Here is a 20,692-nt window from a genome sequence, read left to right as displayed (position 1 = left end):
TTTCGACAAAATTTTCTATGGTAATAAATTTTTGACTACATTTTCTAAAGAATTATAAGTTCAAGAAAATTCTCTATAGAAATAAAATTTTGACAAAATCTTCTGTAGAAAGAAAATTGTGACAAAATTTTCCATAGAAATACAATTTCGATAACATTTTCTATAGAAATACAATTTCGACAAAATTTTCTATAGAAATACAATTTCGATAAAATTTTTTATTGTAGTCAAATTTTGACAAAATTTTCTATAGAAATAAAAGTTTGAGAAAATTTTCTATAGAAATAAAATTTTGACAAAACTTTCTATAGAAATAAAATTTTAACAAAATTTTCTATAGAATTAAAATTTTGAGAAAATTTTCTATGGTAACAAATTTTTGACCACATTTTCTAAAGAAATAAAAATTCAAGAAAATTCTTCTATAGAGAATAACATTTTGACAAAATCTTCTTCAGAAAAAAAATATGGCAAAATTTTCTATGGAAATACAATTTCGACAAATTTTCTATAGAAATACAATTTCGACAAAATTTTCTATAGAAATAATATTGTAAGAAAATTTTCTATAGAAATAAAATTTTTAGAACATTTTCTATAGAAATAACATTTTGATAAAATTTTTATAGGAATAATTTTTCGACAAAATTTTCTATGGTAATACATTTTTGACTACATTTTCTAAAGAATTATAAGTTCAAGAAAATTCTCTATAGAAATAAAATTTTGACAAAATCTTCTGTAGAAAGAAAATTGTTACAAAAATTTCCATGGAAATACAATTTCGATAACATTTTCTACAGAAATACAATTTCGACAAAATTTTCTATAGAAATACAATTTCGATAAAATTTTCTATAGAAATACAATTTCGACAAAATTTTCTATAGAAATAAAATTTCGACAAAATTTTTTTCTATAGAAATAATTTGTGAGAAAATTTTCTATAAAAATAAAATTTTGACAAAATTTTCTATAGAAATAAAATGTTGATAAAATTTTCTATGGTAATAAAATTTTTACTACATTTTCTTTTGAAAGAAAATTTTGAGAAATTTTTCTATAAAAAATAAAATTTTGAGAAAATGTTCTATAGAAATAAAATTTTGACCAAATTTTCTATCAAACGAAAATTTTAGGTTAATTAGTCCTCAAATGGGGTCATGGACGACCTCTGGTGTAAATCTGGGTAGTATATCGATGCCAATATACGTTATATTTAAGAAGAATTCACACAATCCAAACGAAAAATACCACCTGCTCAGAATTCTGACTGGATAAAAGATTAATTTTATTTTCGAGCACTAATTGAGAAATTTTTAGCTGGTCCTAATTTCTAATTGTAATTAAATTGTTTCACCACTTAAAAATTCCTCACGATTATTCAATTATCACCCACAAATTTCGTATATAGATGATAATCGTTAACATTTAAATTCTTCCTTAAGGGATTTGTAACAAATATCCTCCCTTTGCAGCATTATTGAGTAAATTCATCTGACTTGCCACATATGGCCAACATACCACGGTCGTATACAAACTGAAAGCAACATCTTTTCATTACTTACCCGGTACTATAATTGTGTCATTTTTCATCCAATAGTTTATTGATTTTGGAAATGCTTCCGATTGGCATTCTAGTGTGATATTCTGTCCAATTGCAGCTCCCACTAATTGGTTTTGTATCCAAATCATTGGCGCAACTAGATGAATTGAATTTGCAGAATACGAGGATGAGAAAAAGACACATAACAGAGAAGGAGAGGTGTGATTAAAGCATTTTTTGGGGGGAGGTGTAGTATGTGTAGTTAAATTGAATTTTGTGGTTTTGAATCAAAGCAAGCAATGATATGGATGGGTTAACAAATTGATTTGAAATGCTATCAAACATCTGCAGTAATAGTAAAAACCAATTAAAAATCATGATAAAAATTTTCCGAATCGTTTTGGGGTTTAAAGGATTTTCTCTATAAGCAATAATTCCCAAAAGTATGCAATAGTTTTTAATCGCTTTTTATGATGCCTTAAAGTAGGCTATATTTTTCATTTGAGTTTTTATTATATGTTATATACGGATTTGGAGGAGAATTAAAAATGGAATACTCAATCCTGTAGATATAAAAATGAGAATTGGTCAATTGGCCATATTTTTATTAAATTCCTTTTAAATAAAAGAAATACAGATATCATTCAAATTACATTTCGTAAAGTCTATATAAAGACTAATCTATCATTTAATACTAAAAATAATCGAACTGTATAATAACATTTTTAAATTGCAATATATCTAAGATTTTCCTAGAAGCAATTGGCATGGAATTGTTTAAAATTGAAATTTAATATGAAAATACAAATAAATAAATTGATTGCAAATTGTTTCTCATAATTCTTGGTAATAAGATTATGACTATTATTGTATTTATCAAATATTTACACAAATTAATCGTATTTGCACAAAGTATATCATTAGACTAGCTTTAAACCGAAAAAAAATTGTAAAGCATACTTTTGGGATGATAGAGTAATTGAAATATTACAGAGAGATTTTACTTACAATGTATAATCAGCATAACTCTTTTGCTTACTGATGGTGGTATACCATTGGATGCAATGCACAGATATGCTCCCATATTTAAGCGCTTCACTTTGGCAATCGTAAGGTATGAACCATTGTAACTGATGGCTGAAAGAAAGCAAGAATATTTATATGTCTGTTATAAAAAAAGTAAGATTAAATAAATTTCTTTGAGTGAGTTATAAAGAATTTTTCTCTAAAAATGGAATGGAATGGATGGATAAAAATTTACAGTGGGACACAGATAATAATAGTCACCTACGATATGTATTAAAATTTTAATTGTTCAACGGTAAGTGGAACGCCGTTTGGACTCGGCTATAAAAAGGAGGTCCCTTGTCATTGAGCTTAACATGGAATCGGGCAGCACTCAGTGATAAGAGAGAAGTTCACCAATGTGGTATCACAATGGACTGAATAGTCTAAGTGAGCCTGATACATCGGGCTGCCACCTAACCTAACCTAACGGTAAGAGAAAACTTCATTTGTGGTACGGTCACGGTTGGTTGAATTTTACCAAAAATTATAAATTTTTTACTGCTTGGTAGATTCGTAGAATCCTTGATGTAGTTTGGTACTGCACAAATTTTCCACAAAAATAAAACTTTGGCAAAGTTTTCTATAGAAATAAAATTTTGACAAAATTTTCTATAGAAATAAAATTATGAAAACATTTATATATAATAAAATTTTGACAAAATATTCTATATAATAAAATTATGACAAAATTTTCTATAGAAATAAAATTTGGACAAATTTTTGTATAGAAATAAATTTTGGCCTAATTTTCTATAGAAATAAAGTTTGGAAAAAATAAAATAAATAAAATTTGGACAACATTTTCCATACAAATAAAATTTTGACAAAATTTTCGATAGAAATAAAATTTGACAAAATTTTCGATAGAAATAAAATTATGAGAATTTTTTTTTTTTAAATTTGACAAAAAATTTTGGCAAAAAATTTTTTATGTCCTACTAAAATTTTGACAAAATATTTAATACTAATAAATCTTTGACACAAGTCTCCATAGAAATAAAATTTCGACAAACATTTTTATAGAAATAAAATGTTTACAAAATTTTCTATAGTAATATAATTTTGAAAAAAAAAAAATTATAGAAATAAAATTTTGACAAAAAATTTAATATGTCCTACTAAAATTTTGGCAAAATATTTTATACTAATAAATCTTTGACACAAGTCTCCATAGAAATACAATTTTGACAAAAATTTTTATAGAAATAAAATGTTTACAAAATTTTTTATAGTAATAAAATTTTGAAAAAAAATTTATAGAAATAAAATTTTGACAAAGTTTTCGATAGAAATAAAACTTTGACAAAATTTTCGATTGAAATAAAATTATGAGAATTTTTTTTAAAAGAAATAAAATTTTGACAAAAAATTTAATATGTACTACTAAAATTTTGACAAAACTTTTTATACTAATAAATCTTTGACATAAGTCTCCATAGAAATAAAATTTTGACAAACATTTTTACAGAAATGAAATATTTACAAAATTTTCTATAGTAATAAAATTTTGACAAAAATTTTTATAGAAACAAAATTTTGACAAAATTTTTAATAGAAATAAAATTTTGACAAAATTTTCTATAGAAATGAAATTTTTACAAAATTTTATATAGAAATAAAATTACGAAAATATTTTCTATATAAATAAAATACTGACAAGATTTTCTATAGACATACAATTTTGACAAAATTTGATAAAATTTTCGTAGAAATAAACTGTTGATAAAATTTCCAATAGAAATGAAATTTTGACGAAATTTTCTATAGAAATAAAATTTGACAAAAAACATTAATAGAAAAACAATTTTGGAACAAAATTTTGAAAAAATTTTCACAAGGAATAAAAGTTTGAAAAAATTTTCTCTAGGAATACAATTTTGACAAAATTTTCTATAGAAATAAAATTAAAGGATATAAGATAGTCGGGCGGGGCGGACTATATTATACCCTGCATACATTTAAATCTGACTTGATCTAGACTTAAAATGTAAGGCGGCTAATGCCCTGGGGTAGAACACAATGTTAGTAAAAAACAAGTATATACAGCAATAAGTTCGGCCGGGCCGAATCTTAAATACCCACCACCATGAACCAAATATTAGGGTTTCCTTTGAAATTTCAGGAGGGCTTGAGGACTTTAGGGCACTTCCCGAAGATAAATTTAAAGATTTCACCTATGAGGACTATATCAGATTCTGGATTTAGTTCTAAATTTCAGGCAAATTTGATAAAAACTACGAATTCTATAAGCCCAAAAAGAAAAATCGGGAGATCGGTTTATATGGGGACTATACCAAAACATGGACCGCTACTCACCATTTTTGGCACACCTCTTTATGGTTCTAAAATACCTCTAGAATTTGAAATTGAGGCAAATTGGATAAAAACTACGGATTCTATAAGCCCAAGAAGTAAAGTCGGGAGATCGGTCTATATGGGGGCTATACCAAAACATGCACTGACACTCACCATTTTTGGCACACCTCTTCAAGGTTCCAAAATACCTCTAGATTTTCAATTTCGCGCAAATTGGATGAAAACTACGGTTTCTATAAGCGAAAGACCCCAAATCGGGAGGTCGGTTTATATGGGGGCTATACCAAAACATGGACCGACACTCACCATTTTTGGCACACCTCTTCAAGGTCCCAAAATATCTCTAGATTTTCAATTTCGCGCAAATTGGATGAAAACTACGGTTTCTATAAGCGAAAGACCCCAAATCGGGAGGTCGGTTTATATGGGGGCTATACCAAACCATGGACCGACACTCACCATTTTTGGCACACCTCTTCAAGGTCCCAAAATACCTCTAGATTTTCAATTTCGCGCAAATTGGATGAAAACTACGGTTTCTATAAGCGAAAGACCCCAAATCGGGAGGTCGGTTTATATGGGGACTATATCAAAACCTGGACCGATATAGCCCATCTTCGAACTTGACCTGCCTGCAGACAAAAGACGAGTTTGTGCAAAATTTCAGCACGATTGCTTCATTATTGAAGACTGTAGCGTGATTACAACAGACAGACAGACAGACAGACGGACAGACGGACATCGTTATATCGTCTTAGAATTTCTCCCTGATCAAGAATATATATACTTTATATAGTCGGAAATCGATATTTCGATGTGTTACAAACGGAATGACAAACTTATTATACCCCCGTCACCATTCTATGGTGGTGGGTATAACAAGTAAGGAAAGTCTAAAGTCGGGCGGGGCCGACTATATTATACACTTCATAACTATGTAGACAAACATTTGTGTTACCATCTCAACTACTTCAAATTTGCTGGGGGCTATATAAAGGTTTGCATTTCCAGATACAAATACTTATAATGGAGAAAGAAATAAAAAAAATTCCAAAGAAATAAAATTGTGGCACAATTTTCGATAGAAATAAAATTTGGACAAAAATTTTTAAAGGAAAAAATGTTAAACAAAATTTTTTTAAGAAATAAAATTTCGACAAAATTTTTTATAAAAATAAATGTTGACAAAATTATCTATAGAAAGAAAATTTGGACAAAATATCCAATAGAAATAAAATTATGACTCAATTTTCTTTAGAAATGGAATTTTCATAAAACATCCTATAGAAATAAAATTTAGACAACATTTTTTTAAGAAATAAAATCTTGACAAAATTTTCTAAAGAAATACAATTTTGACAAAATTTTCTAAAGAAATAAAATTTTGACAAAATTTTCTAAAGAAATTAAATTTTGACAAAATTTTCTATAAAGTCAATATTAAGTCAAAATTAAAAAAAAAAAAAAAAAAAAAAAAAAAACTTTAATACTCCTTTATATCATTCTATCAAATTTCATTATGGGTAAGTTTCCCCTTTAAAAAAAATTGGTCAAAAGCTGCAAAACAAGATATTTTTGAGACACTGAGAAATGACTTCAACATTAATTGAAGGGGATAACCCGATAACATGGATCATTAAAGCCCATCTTCGAACTTGGCTGGCTTGCGAACGCAACAACATATATGTGCCAAATTTCAGGACGATTGATTACAGAAAGACAGACAGAAAACAAGGCAGGCGGACGGAATATACATTGGCCAGAAATATATTTCTCATTTTACAATATTTATTTTTTTTTTATTTAATATTTTAATTGCAGCGAATACATACTTCTGTCCTGGTCCACTCATTTCCGATTTCAGCTATTTATGATCTGGCAAACTTTCTATTGGCCTCTAACCCTTAGAAAAATTCTACGGTATTTACCTTCTATTATTCATGGGTTACTTGCAACCATATGTTAGTTAATCCATCTAAAATCCTTTCGGCATTACAATGATGTTCAATTTAATGTATCTGCAGGATTATTTCTTTTAGGTGGGAGATAGCATATCAAATGTTTCAATTTCCAGGGGATAGAAATCATGCCGGGATTGCAGGTATGTTTTTCTTTTCCTCTTGAGCAAATCATTAAAATTCTTGAATGACAAGAGAAGAATCATTTTCCTGTTTGTTTTTTTTTTTCACTCTCCCATAATGCAACCCTAATGTGGTGGTGGTGGTGTATGAACCATATACAAATCTATCCATTGTCCATATGTGTTATTTACCCCTCAATACAAATGTGTGTGTGGGCTTGTGTATTTCCGTTTCCGTTTAACATTTCACTATTAATGATTTTGCTTACTCTATGTGTTGTTTTCCTGTTGTTGTTTCGTTTTTTTTTCATGTTTTATTTACTGATGGTTATTTGATCAAAACCTACCTTCGGTACCATTTGGTATTGGTATTGGTTCTCCTCCCTCACGGCGCCATGTTATTGTCGGTGTTGGTGATCCAGTGGCTGCACATTTGAGTGTCACATTAGAACCTTCACGTACTACCATATCCGTGCTAGTTGGATAATCTAAAATATCCGGTGGCACTAAAAACGACACAAAAAAACAAATTGCAAAATACGAAATTGTAGTTGTATGTAGAGTTTGGCTGGGAGGAATATTTATAGTAGTAACTAGAATAAAATTGTATGCAATATCCTGCGGAAAAAAAGTCCATGGGACAACAAAATAAATGTGCAAAAAAAATTATTTAATTAATATAGATGTTGATACAGTAATCCTGTCATCTGATAGCAACTAAGTACAATGGGAAATTAGGTCGTTAGTTAGGTTGACTTTGCTTTTGAAAATACTGCAATAGGATAGGGTTAGAATGTAAAATTACACTTTCTCACTGTGGCGGAAAATTATATTTTGTACAAGTAAGGAAAGTCTAAAGTCGGGCAGGGCCGACTATATTATACCCTGCACCACTTTGTAGATCTAAATTTTCGATACCATATCACATCCGTCAAATGTATTGGGGCTATATATAAAGGTTTGTCCCAAATACATATATTTAAATATCACTCGATCTGGACAGAATTTGATAGACTTCTACAAAATGTATAGACTCAAAATTTAAGCCGGCTAATGCACTAGGGTGGAACACAATGTTAGTAAAATAATATGGGAACATATTTAGATCTGAAGCAATTTTAAGGAAACTTCGCAAAAGTTTATTTATGATTTATCGCACGATATATATGTATTAGAAGTTTAGGAAAATCACAGTCAGTTTTACAACTTTTCGTCTAAGCAGTGACGATTTTACAAGGAAAATGTCGGTCTTTTGACCATTTTTGTCGAAATCAGAAAAACATATATATGGGAGCTATATCTAAATCTGAACCGATTTCAACCAAATTTGGCACGCATAGCTATAATGCTAATTCTACTCCCTATGCAAAATTTCAATTAAATCGGAGTAAAAGATTGGCCACTGTGGTCATATGAGGGTAAATCGGGCGAAAGCTATATATGGGAGCTATATCTAAATCTGAACCGATTTCAACCAAATTTGGCACGCACAGCTACAATGCTAATTCTACTCCCTGTGCAAAATTTCAATTAAATCGGAGTAAAAGATTGGCCACTGTGGTCATATGAGTGTAAATCGGGCGAACCATATATATAGAGCTATATCTAAATCTGAACCGATTTCAATAAAATTTGGCACACTTGACTACACTACTAATTGAACTCCTAGTGCAAAATTTCAACCAAATTGGGGTAAAACTCTGGCTTCTGGGACCGTATTAGTCCATATCGGGCGAAAGATATATATGGGAGATATATCTAAATCTGAACCGATTTCAACCAAATTTGGCACGCATAGCTACAATGCTAATTCTACTACGTGTGCAAAATTTCAACCAAATTGGGCCAAAACTCTGGCTTTTAGGACCATATTAGTCCATATCGGGCGAAAGATATATATGGTAGCTATATCTAAATCTGAATCGATTTCAATCAAATTTCGCACAATTAACTGCACTACTAATTGTGTTCAAACAAATTGGGCCAAAACTCTGGCTTTTAGGACCATATTAGTCCATATCGGGCGAAAGATATATATGGTAGCTATATCTAAATCTGAACCGATTTCAATCAAATTTTGCACACTTGACTATACTACTAATTGTACTCCTAATGCAAAATTTCTACCAAATTCGGCCACAAATCTGGCTTCTGGGGCCATATAAGTCCATATCGGGCGAAAGATATATATGGGAGCTATATCTAAATCTGAACCGATTTCAATCAAATTTTGCACACTTGACTATACGACTAAGTGTTATGTTTGAACAAAATTTCAAGGAAATTGGTATAAAACTCTGGCTGCTATGTCAATATTAGTGCATATCGGGCGAATGATGTATATGGGAGCTATATCTAAATCTGAACCGATTTCTTCCAAAATCAATAAGGTACTATACTGACCCGAATTAGGAACATGTGCCAAATTTGAAGGCGATTGGACTTAAATTGCGACTTAGACTTTGATCACAAAAATGTGTTCACAGACAGACGGACGGACGGACGGACATGGTTATATCGACTCAGGGACCCACCCTGAGCATTATTGCCAAAGACAACATGTGTCTATCTCGTCTCCTTCTGGGTGTTACAAACATATGCACTAACTTATAATACCATGTTCCACAGTGTGGCGCACGTTATAAAAAATAAATAATAATAATTTTAAATTTAGTTAAAATTTTCTAAAATTAACCTACTTTAGGCTTTAGCTAATATTTAGAAAATATTTACCTAAGTGATCATTTTAACAAAAAAATCTTCACGCTCTCCCACCCACTCTATAACCATCGCTTACCCGCACCCAACACAAACATATTTTTGAACATTGGTTTAATTCACTCTCTTCCATTGTTCTCTCTCTCTTGCCCACAATTAGTGTTCTTCCATTGATTCTCAAATTTACATTCTCATGCCTGTATAACTAAAGCCAAATACAGAAACAACACACAAGCACACACAACATAGCGAATAACAGCTATTCAAACTTTTTTCTTCGCTAATATCATTTCACCCCACTGTGTTGCAAGCCATTAAAATGGAAAATAAAATTTAATTCCTACATAATAGCACAGAGTGGTATGGTAGTAATGGAACTGTAGTTGTTCAATACGTATTGCATGCATTTGCAACAGTTGTTACCAGTCGTTAGAGAAAATTCATGCATATAAAAGTTGCAGGATTGCTTTCAGAAAATCAATTAATGTAGCTCACATATAAAACACTGGTTCATTCGCTTTGATAGTAAAAATAATTGTCAATTTTTTTTGTAAAGAAAACTATAGAATTTTGTATATTTGTAGACAATTATTGTAAAAATGAATTTTGCTTTTGCTAGAGTTTTATGAAATCAAATCTGAGGAACGATTTATGTGGTGGCTATATTTAATTTTTTTCATGGTTCTTATATAGTAACATTACATAGTAAATTTCAACCCGATCGATTTATGTGGGGGACGTACTCTATTGTTGCACTGTTCTTAAAAGGCATATATTAACATCACATAGTAAATTTCAACCAGATCGAGTAAAATTTACTACTCCAAGAGTAACCGCAATTTAAATCTGGGAAACAATTTAGTTTAATATGGATCACTAGTCTCTCAAAAAACAAAAATTCCTTGAAATCCAAAATACTACCTCTTATTGGAAACCCCTTAACATATGCCTATACCCTTTGTCACACATGAAAATATAGCATAATTTTAGGCTTCACAAAATTCACACATTGTTTGCATAATGTATGGCTGACTACTAAATGAACAACATGCTGCCCACCTCCATATGCATTAAATATCAAACTGAGAGAAATTGTGAAGTGTTATCTATTGGAAAAATGTTATTTTTATGTACATTGAATATTCTACGAGTATTAAATTCAAATAAGGTTTTATGTTCATTTTTATGCAACAGATTTCCATCGAATATGCAGGTATTCAAATATTTTCAAATTCCTTTATTGCAGATTTAATTTGAAAATTTATACAACTGTTGCAAAACGCAAATGTTGGAAAAACCTGTTTATGTGTTAAATAAAAGTGAAAATATCCATAGTGGAAAGAAATAAAGATGGAAAAACAGGCGGATGCAGGGACAACCAAATCTGAAAGTATTCCGGCTTTTGTTTTTGGAGCTTCTAGAAATGGCCAAATGGCAATATTGAGGTGTTTACTTTTAATGACGTGAATCAGTTTTAAAAAATCTATTTTTCGATATTTTAAATTAAAACAAGTATATACGGCCGTAAGTTCGGCCAGGCCGAAGCTTATGTACCCTCCACCATGGATTGCGTAGAAACTTCTACTGAAGACTGTCGTCCACAATCGAATTACTTGGGTTGCGATAACACTTGCCGATGGCAAGGTATCGTAAAACTTTTTAACACTGTCTTCTAAATTGTAAGTTAGCCCATACGGGGTATATATTAAAAAAAAGGCCGATTAAATACGTATATAATCTAGTTTGACAAAATTTTCTATAGAAATAAAATTTTGACAAAATTTTCTATAGAAATGAAACCTTGACAAAATTTTCTATAGAAATAAAATTTTGACAAAATTTTCTATAGAAATAAAAATTTGACAAATTTTTCTATAGAAATAAAAACTTGACAAAATTTTCTATAGAAATAAAATGTTGACAAAATTTTCTATGGAAGTAAAATGTTGACAAAATTTTCTATAGCAATACCATTTTGACAAAAATTTCTATAGAAATAAAATGTTGACAAAATTTTGTATAGAAATAAAATTTTGACAAAATTTTGTATAGAAATAAAATGTTGACAAAATTTTCTACAGAAATAAATTTTTTACAAAATTTTCTATAGAAATAAAATTTTGACAAACATTTCTATAGAAATAAACTTTTGACAAAACTTTCTATAGAAATGAAATTTTAACAAAACTTTCTATAGTAATAAAATTTGACAAAATTTTCTATGGAAATAAAGTTTTGGTAGATTATTTTTGAAAGACCGATATGGACCAATTTTTACATGGCTGTTAGAGGCCATATATTGACAAAATGTACCAAATTTTAACCGTATCGGATGACTTTTGCTCCTCCAAGAGGTTCCGGACGTCAAATCTGGGGACGGTTTATATGGGAACTATATATAATTATGGACCGATATGGACCAATTTTTGCATGGATGTTAGAGACCATATACTAACACCATGTACCAAATTTCAACTGGATCGGATGAATTTTGCTCTTCCAAAAGGCTCCGGAGGTCAAATCTGGGGATCGGTTTATATGGGGGCTATATATAATTATGCACCGATATGGACCAATTTTTGCATGGTTATTAGAGGCCGTAAACTAACATCAGGTACTAAATTTCAACCGGATCGGATGAATTTTGCCCCTCCAAGAGGCTCCGGAGGTCAAATCTGGGGATCGGTTTATATGGGGGCTATATATAATTATGGACCGATATGGACCAATTTTTGCATGGTTGTTGGAGGCCGTATACTAACATCAGGTACTAAATTTCAACCGTATCGGATGCATTTTGCCCCTCCAAAAGTCTCCGGAGGTCAAATCTGGGGATCGGTTTATATGGGGGCTATATATAATTATGGACCGATATGGACCAATTTTTGCATGGTTGTTAGAGACCATATACTAACATCAGGTACCAAATTTCAATCGGATCGGATGAATTTTACCCCTCCAAGAGGCTCCGGAGGTCAAATCTGGGGATCGGTTTATATGGGGGCTATATATAATTATGGACCGATATGGACCAATTTTTGCATGGTTGTTAGAGACCGTATACTAAGACCACGTACCAAATTTCAACCGGAACGGATGAATTTTGCTGCTCCGGGAGGCTCCCCAAGCCAAATTTGTGGATCGGTTTATATGTGGGCTATACGTAAACGTGGTCCGATATGGCCCATTTTCAATACCATCCGACCTACATCAATAACAACTACTTGTGCCAAGTTTCAAGTCGATAGCTTGTTTCGTTCGGAAGTTAGCGTGATTTCCACAGACGGACGGACAGCCGGACAGATGGACAGACGGACGGACGGACAGACGGACGGACGGACGGACATGCTTAGATCGACTCAGAATTTCACCACGACCCAGAATATATATACTTTATGGGGTCTTAGAGCAATATTTCGATGTGTTACAAACGGAATGACAAAGTTAATATACCCCCATCCTATGGTGGAGGGTATAAAAAAATCGAATTCGACTATCGATAGTCGATTATTTAAGCCATGATCGAAAGTCGATTTTGGCTAATATAAAAGTTGATTCAGTTTTCTAAAAAAAAAACAAGTGTAAACGGCCGTAAGTTCGGCCAGGCCGAATCTTTTGTACCCTCCACCATGGATTGCGTAGAAACTTCTACGAAATACTGTTATACACAATCGAATTACTTGGGCTGTGGTATCCTAAATCGTTTTCTAAATTGTGAGTTAGTCCACACGTGGAATATATTAGACAAAATATATGTAAGTCTACAAATAATTACGAATCTATATGGACTTTTGCACGGTACGTAGGGAGCCAGAGTTGAAATAAGGGCGTCGCTTATATGGGGGCTACATACAATTATGAACTTGATATTGACCAATTTTTGTGTGATTGGGGATCGATTTATCTGAGGGCTATATATAACTATAGACCGATATGGACCTAGTTAGGCATGGTTGTTAACGGCCATATACTAGCACAATGTACCAAATATCAACTGACTCCGATGAAATTTACTCCTCCAAGAGGCTCCAAAACCAAATGTCGGGATCGGTTTATATGGGGGCTATATATGATTATGGACTGATATGAACCACTTTTGGCATGGTTGTTAAATATCATATACTATCACCACGTACCAAATTTCAACCAGATCGGATGAATTTTGCTTCTCCAAAAAGCAGCGGAGGTCAAATCTGTCGATCGGTTTATATAGGAGCTATATATAATTATGGACTGATAGGAACCAAATCCTGCATGGTTGTTGGATATCATATACTAACATCACGTACCAAATTTCAACCGAATGGGAAGAATTTTGCTCTTCCAAGGGGCCTATATATAATTATGGACCGATATAGACCAATTTTTGCATGGGAGTTTGAGGCCATATATTAACACCACGTACCAAATTTCAACTGAATCAGATGAATTTTGGTCTTTCAAGAGGCTCCGGAGGTCAAATCTGGGGATCGGTTTATATGGGGGCTATATATAATTATGGACCGATGTGGACCAATTTCTGCACGGTTGTTAAAGACAATATACTAACACCATGTACCAAATTTCAGCCGGATCGGATGAATTTTGCTTCTCTTAGAGCAATCGCAAACCAAATATGGGGGTCCGTTTATATGGGGGCTATACGTAAAAGTGGACCAATATGGACCAATGTTTGCATGGTTGTTAGAGACCATATACTAACACCATGTACCAAATTTAGCCGGATCGGATGAAATTTGATTCTATTAGAGGCTCCGCAAGCCAAATCGGGGGATCGGTGTATTTGGGGGCTCTATGTAATTATGGACCCATGTGGACCAATTTTTGCATGGTTGTTAGAGAACATATACTAACACCATGTACCAAATTTCTTCTCTTAGGCAGTCGCAAGCCAAATTTGGGGGTCCGTTTATATGGGGGCTATATGTAATTATGGACCGATATATAATTATGCACCGATGTGGACCAATTTTTGCATGGTCATTAGAGACCATATACTAACACCATGTACCATGCCGGATAGGATGAAATTTGCTTCTCTTAGAGGCTCCGAAAGCCAAATCGGGGGAACGGTTTATATGGGGGCTATATATAATTATGGACCGATGTGGACCAATTTTTGCATGGTTGTTAGAGACCATATACTAACACCACGTACCAAATCTCAGCCGGATCGGATGAAATTTGGTTCTCTTTGAGGCTCCGCAAGCCAAATCTGGGGATCGGTTTATATGGGGGCTCTATGTAATTATGGACCGATGTGGACCAATTTTTGCATGGTTGTTAGAGACCATATACTAACACCATGTACCAAATTTCAGCCGTATCGGATGAAATTTGCTTCTCTTAGAGCAATCGCAAGCCAAATTTGGGGGTCCGTTTATATAGGGGCTATACGTAAAAGTGGACCGATATGGCCCATTTGCAATACTGTCCGACCTACATTAATAACAACTACTTGTGCCAAGTTTCAAGTCGATAGCTTCTTTCGTTCGGAACTTAGCGTGATTTCAACCGACGGACGGACGGACGGACATGCTCAGATCGACTCAGAATTTCACCACGACTGAGAATATATATACTTTATGGGGTCTTAGAGCAATATTTGGATGTGCTACAAACGGAATGACAATGTTAATATAACCCCATCCTATCGTGGAGGGTATAAAAAAATCGAATTCGACTATCGAATTTTCAATTAATTCATTTGGCCATTGTCGATTATTTAAGCCATGATCTAAAGTCGATTTTGGCTAATATAAAAGTTGATTCAGTTTTCTAAAAAAAAACTAAAATCAGTTTTCTAAAACAAAAGTAAAGTCGACTTTTCCATCTTTAACTTCGTTTGATATCTTTTTGTTTCTGAACTTAAAAAGTAACTCAAAATAATCCAGTCCAAAGGATTGAGATCTTGATTGAGATTTTGGGTCAAAATATTTGTCTGCCCAGGACTATAATACTGCCTTTACGAAATTTTCCCGACTCCATGATCAATGAATATAAGCCGGGCCGATAGCCTCTAGTTACTAGTGCCCGTATAAATGAGTTTATTGTAATTTGTAATTATAATAAATTAAATAATAAATAAATAAATAATAAGCCTGGAGCAACCATCGGCCGTTATAACGGCCCACACAATTACCATCGTCTACACTTGATTTCTCAATGCAATAGATAAAAATGATTTTGCAAACTTGTAAACAATAAAATGAACGGTCTTTGAAATAAATCTTTCAGCTGTCAGACGAGCGGTTTAAAAACGATAGCAACCTAGAACTGATGTAATACATATTGGCCACCCTATATAATATCATACATTTATTTAAACCTTTAGATCCTTATTTTAATTTATTTTTATTTTAAAAATTTAGAAGTAGATAAATATTTAATAATTTAGAAATTATTGTGTTAAATTTTTGTAGAATAATTAGCAAAATATTTAATTTAATATTTTTTCTCTTAAATCTAAAAAAACGAAACATTTAATTCACCTTTAAAATGCAACGATAATTTTGTAGTTCATAAGAATTCCTAAAAATATATACATCAATTCATGACTAACATTTCGCATGAGCTAATTAAATCAACAAGGTCCCTAAACATTCATAAAGAGGATATTTTGACAACATCAATTTGTCATAAAATGCCTCATTTAAATAAACATGTCTCAATAATTGTTTGTATGCTTCAATAAACCCCTCTTACAAACATCCTACACATACATAGACCTCCAAGCGGAGGCAATATCTAAAGTTCAAGGGTATGAATTAATTACGAGTATCCGGCGAAGCAAACGATTCTGTTGACAAACGATCTCAGCTTTACTTAATTACTTTAATTGAGTAGACCTCTTAATTTTTTATTACTCGCCTTTACGTTTTATTAAAATCCAAGACGTGTTCTCTTCGTTAAGAAAAACAAAAACATCACAGACACCCACCAACAATCATTGAGTGTGTGAGAGAGAGACATAGAGAGCAAACCATATACACCGACAGATAGAGAGCAACAGCCTCATCAGCTTGTACCACAATAACAACATATGGCAAATATGGTACAAACAATCTCACGTTAAGTATGATGAGTATGTATGACGCGAATTTATGTGCCAATACATATACCGAAAGACATACTTATTTGGTGTTAGGAAAATTAAACGAGGATAAAATGAAAAACATGCATTAGACGTGTTTGTTTTAGCTAAAAAGAATCATTCCCACCTAACGAGTATACCAATACCGATGATTTAGCGATTCCTCATAAACTTTGCGCGTTTGAAGATTGTATTGTAGGCACGATTGCCACAGTATGTAGAATTCTACCAAAAAATGCTAGGTTTTGCCAAATATATATAAAAATAAAATGTTGACAAATTTTTTTTATAGAAATAAAATTTTGACAAAATTTTCTATAGAAATAAAATTTTGATAAAATTTTATATAGAAACAAAATTTCGATAAAAATGTTCTATAGAAATGAAATTTTGACAAAATTTTCTATAGAAATAAAATTTTGACAAAATTTTTTATAGAAATAAAATTTTGACAAAATTTTTTATAGAAATAATTTTTTCTACAGAAATAAAAAATTTTCACAAAATTTTCTATAGATATAAAATTTTGACAAAATTTTTTATAGAAATAAAATTTTGACAAAATTTTTTATTGAAATAAAATTTTGACAAAATTTTTTATTGAAATAAAATTTTCTATAGAAATAAAATTTTGTCAACATATTCTATAGAAATAAAACTTTGACAAAATGTTGTATAGAGACAGAATTTTGATAAAATTTTCTATAGAAATAATATTTTGACAAAATTTTCTACAGACATAAAATTTTGACAAAATTTTCTATAGAAATAAAACTTTGACAAAATTTTCTATAGAAATAAAATTTTGACAAAATATTCTAGAAATAGAAGTTTGACAAAATTTTCTATAGAAATAAAATTTTGACAAAATTTTCTATAGAAATAAAATTTTGACAAAATTTTCTATGCAAAAATAATTTTTACAAAATTTTTCCATAGAATAAAATTTTTACATTTTTTTATTGTTTGATAGGTTCTTGGTAAAATTTTCTCGGAATTTTGGTAGAATATTTTTGGCCCTAATGGCAACCGTGATTGTGGGGCATATTAGGATTTAATGAAAAAGAAAATAATCACAGAATGAACAAGTATATACGGCCATAAGTTCGGCCAGGCCGAATCTTATGTACCCTCCACCATGGAATGCATGGAAAGTTCTACTAAAGACTGTCATCCACAATTGAATTACATGGGTTGTGGTAATACTTGCCGACAACCTTGCCATCTTAAAACTTTTTAACATCGTCCTCTTAATTGTATGTTAGTCCTAGGTGGTATATATTAGACAAAAAAAAAAACAGATTAAATACGTATATAATTCAGTTCATGACCCGGCATATGGTATATAGGGAGTGTATAAATAATTACCAACGGATATGAAGTTTTGAGCTGTAATTGGAGATCCGAATTGAAATATGGGGGTCGCTTTATAAGGGGGCTATATACAATTATGGGACAATATAGGCCCCGATATGGACCAACTTTTGTGTGATTGGGGATAGGTTTATCTGGGGGCTATACATAACTATAGACCGATATGGACCAATTTTGGCATGGTTTTTAGCGGCCATATACTAGCACAATGTAAAAATTTCAACCGAATCGGATGGAGGCTCCAAGAGGCTTCGGAGGTCAAATCTGGGGATCGGTTTATATGAAGGCTATAACTACATAATTGGACCGAAATGGACGAATTTTTGCATGGTTTTTAAAGACTAAATACTTAGACCACGTACCACATTTCAACCGGCTCGGATGAAATTTATTACTCCAAGAGGTTCCGCAAGCCAAATCTGGGGATCGGTTTATATGGGAGCTATATATAATTATGGACCGATGTGGACAAATTTTTGCATGGTTGTTAGAGACCATATATTAACACCATATAACAAATTTCAGCCGGATCGCATGAAATTGGTTTCTCTTACAGGATCCGCAAGCCAAATCTGGGGATCGGTGTATATTGGCGCTATATGTAACTATGGGCCGATATGGACCAATTTCTGCATGGTTGTTAGAGACCATATACTAACACCATGTACCAGATCGGATGAAATATGCTTATCTTAGAGGCTCCGCAAAAATCTGGGGATCCGTTTATATGGGGGCTATACATAAAAGTGGACCGATATGGCCCATTTGCAATACCATCTGACCTACATCAATAACAACTACTTGTGCCAAGTTTAAAGTCGATAGCTTGTTTCGTTCGGAAGTTAGCGTGATTTCAACAGACGGACGGACGGACATGCTTAGAACGATTCAGAATTTCAGCACGACCCAGAATATACTTTATGGGGGTTTAGAGCAATATTTCAATGTGTTACAAACGGAATGAAAAAGTTAATATACCCCCATCCTATGGTGGAGGGTGTAAAAATATATTAAATTTTAATTTTTGTGTTTCTACACTTTGTCTTTTAGAAAATATAGGATATATGTAGAAAGGGTGATATTTTAGCTATTATCTTTTTGGTCCTCAGGTATTGAACAACGTGAAAAACTTTGCGGAACGACGGCCATTCAAAATACAGTTGGTAAAAGAATTGAAACCAAAAGACCTACCGACAACATTTAAATGCTGGTATAAAAAGCGCCAAATCTGTCTGGTAGTCATGTATTCATTTTTCCATAAAGAATCATGCTCCGAGCAGTTTGTGAGATATGGAATAAAAATAAATATTCCCCACAATCAACAGGTCTTTGGTTATTATGTTGCCACCTATATATTTGGCTTTAATAAATATGCGTATAAGTATTTAAAACTCTGTATACCCACACCTAAATAAATTCTTCTATTATGTGTGTGTGTGTTCACAGAGTATTAAATATAAGCTTGCAATTTAAATATTGACTTGCATTTATGTTTATACAAAAGTGAAATTGATACGAATACAATGGCCATAGGCGATTTCAAATGATTATTTAACTTGATTTTATAGGTGTGTGTGTGTGTGTGTGAGTATGCATGTTATTGAGATTCCGGGTAAACATAAATGAATGAAATGTATGCACTCTATGAATAACTAATGCACTATATTTTTGTCACAATCAAACAACAAGAGAGTGTGAGAGGAAGAGCGTAGCGGAAAGAGTGTGTGTGTTTACTCAATATAACGCTTCTATTTGCTTTATGGCCAACAACACCTCTAATCAATCACAATGACTGTGTTTTTGGTAATAATTTTAGAAAAAGGAATTTTCGGCATTAAGGCAAAATAAGACAGGGTGGCTTATTTGTATTGCAACCAATTTCAGATTGTTATCAATTATAAAGCCTTGTCTGATAGCTGACAGATTTATTGCATTCAGATATACAGATATACATGATGCAATTCAAGCGCTATAAACCACAACTTGCTATCGTTGGACCACTAGTACATATTTAAATGTAAATAAATCTTTAGCTACTCGTATCATTAGATCACGGTAGAATTCTATAAAAAGGTAAATTTTTACTGTATGGTAGATTGGTAGAATTCTTGATGTTTTGGTAGATTTTTCACAATATTTCTCTCCAACTAAGAGGTACTTAAATTTTCTATAGATTTAAAATTTTTATAAAATATTTCAGAAAAATAAAATCTCAACAAAATTTTATTTAGAAACAAAATTTCAACAAAATATTATGTGGAAATAAAAAAATTATAAAGAAATAATATATTTACCAAATTTTCTATCTAAATAAAATTTTAACAAAATTTTCTTTAGAAATTAAATTTGACAAAATTTTCTATACAAATAAAATTTTGACAAAATCTTCTATACAAATAAAATTTTTAACAAATTAATATTTCAATAAAATTTTGACAAAAATTTCTACACAAATAAAAATTTTAACAAAATTTTTTATATAAATAAAATTTTCTAT

General features: G+C 31.6%; 1 protein-coding gene across 1 annotated transcript in view; it reads right to left on the bottom strand.

The window, feature by feature from the left end:
• DIP-theta (Dpr-interacting protein theta) overlaps window positions 1–20,692 on the bottom strand; it is a 196,050-nt gene that overhangs the window by 102,111 nt on the left and 73,247 nt on the right. Inside the window, exons 5-7 of the mRNA XM_075293470.1 lie at window positions 7,358–7,516; window positions 2,555–2,683; window positions 1,569–1,703 (exon numbers count right to left, since the gene is read on the bottom strand). Of these exons, the coding sequence (XP_075149585.1) occupies window positions 1,569–1,703; window positions 2,555–2,683; window positions 7,358–7,516 (423 nt within the window). The remainder of the gene's footprint in view (window positions 1–1,568; window positions 1,704–2,554; window positions 2,684–7,357; window positions 7,517–20,692) is intronic.

Source organism: Haematobia irritans, chromosome 2 (genome assembly GCF_050003625.1).
Source record: "Haematobia irritans isolate KBUSLIRL chromosome 2, ASM5000362v1, whole genome shotgun sequence".
In the NCBI taxonomy this organism is placed as follows: domain Eukaryota; kingdom Metazoa; phylum Arthropoda; class Insecta; order Diptera; family Muscidae; genus Haematobia; species Haematobia irritans.
The sequence above is the reverse complement of the archived record's forward strand: the minus strand, read 5'-3'. Positions and strand labels throughout refer to the sequence as shown.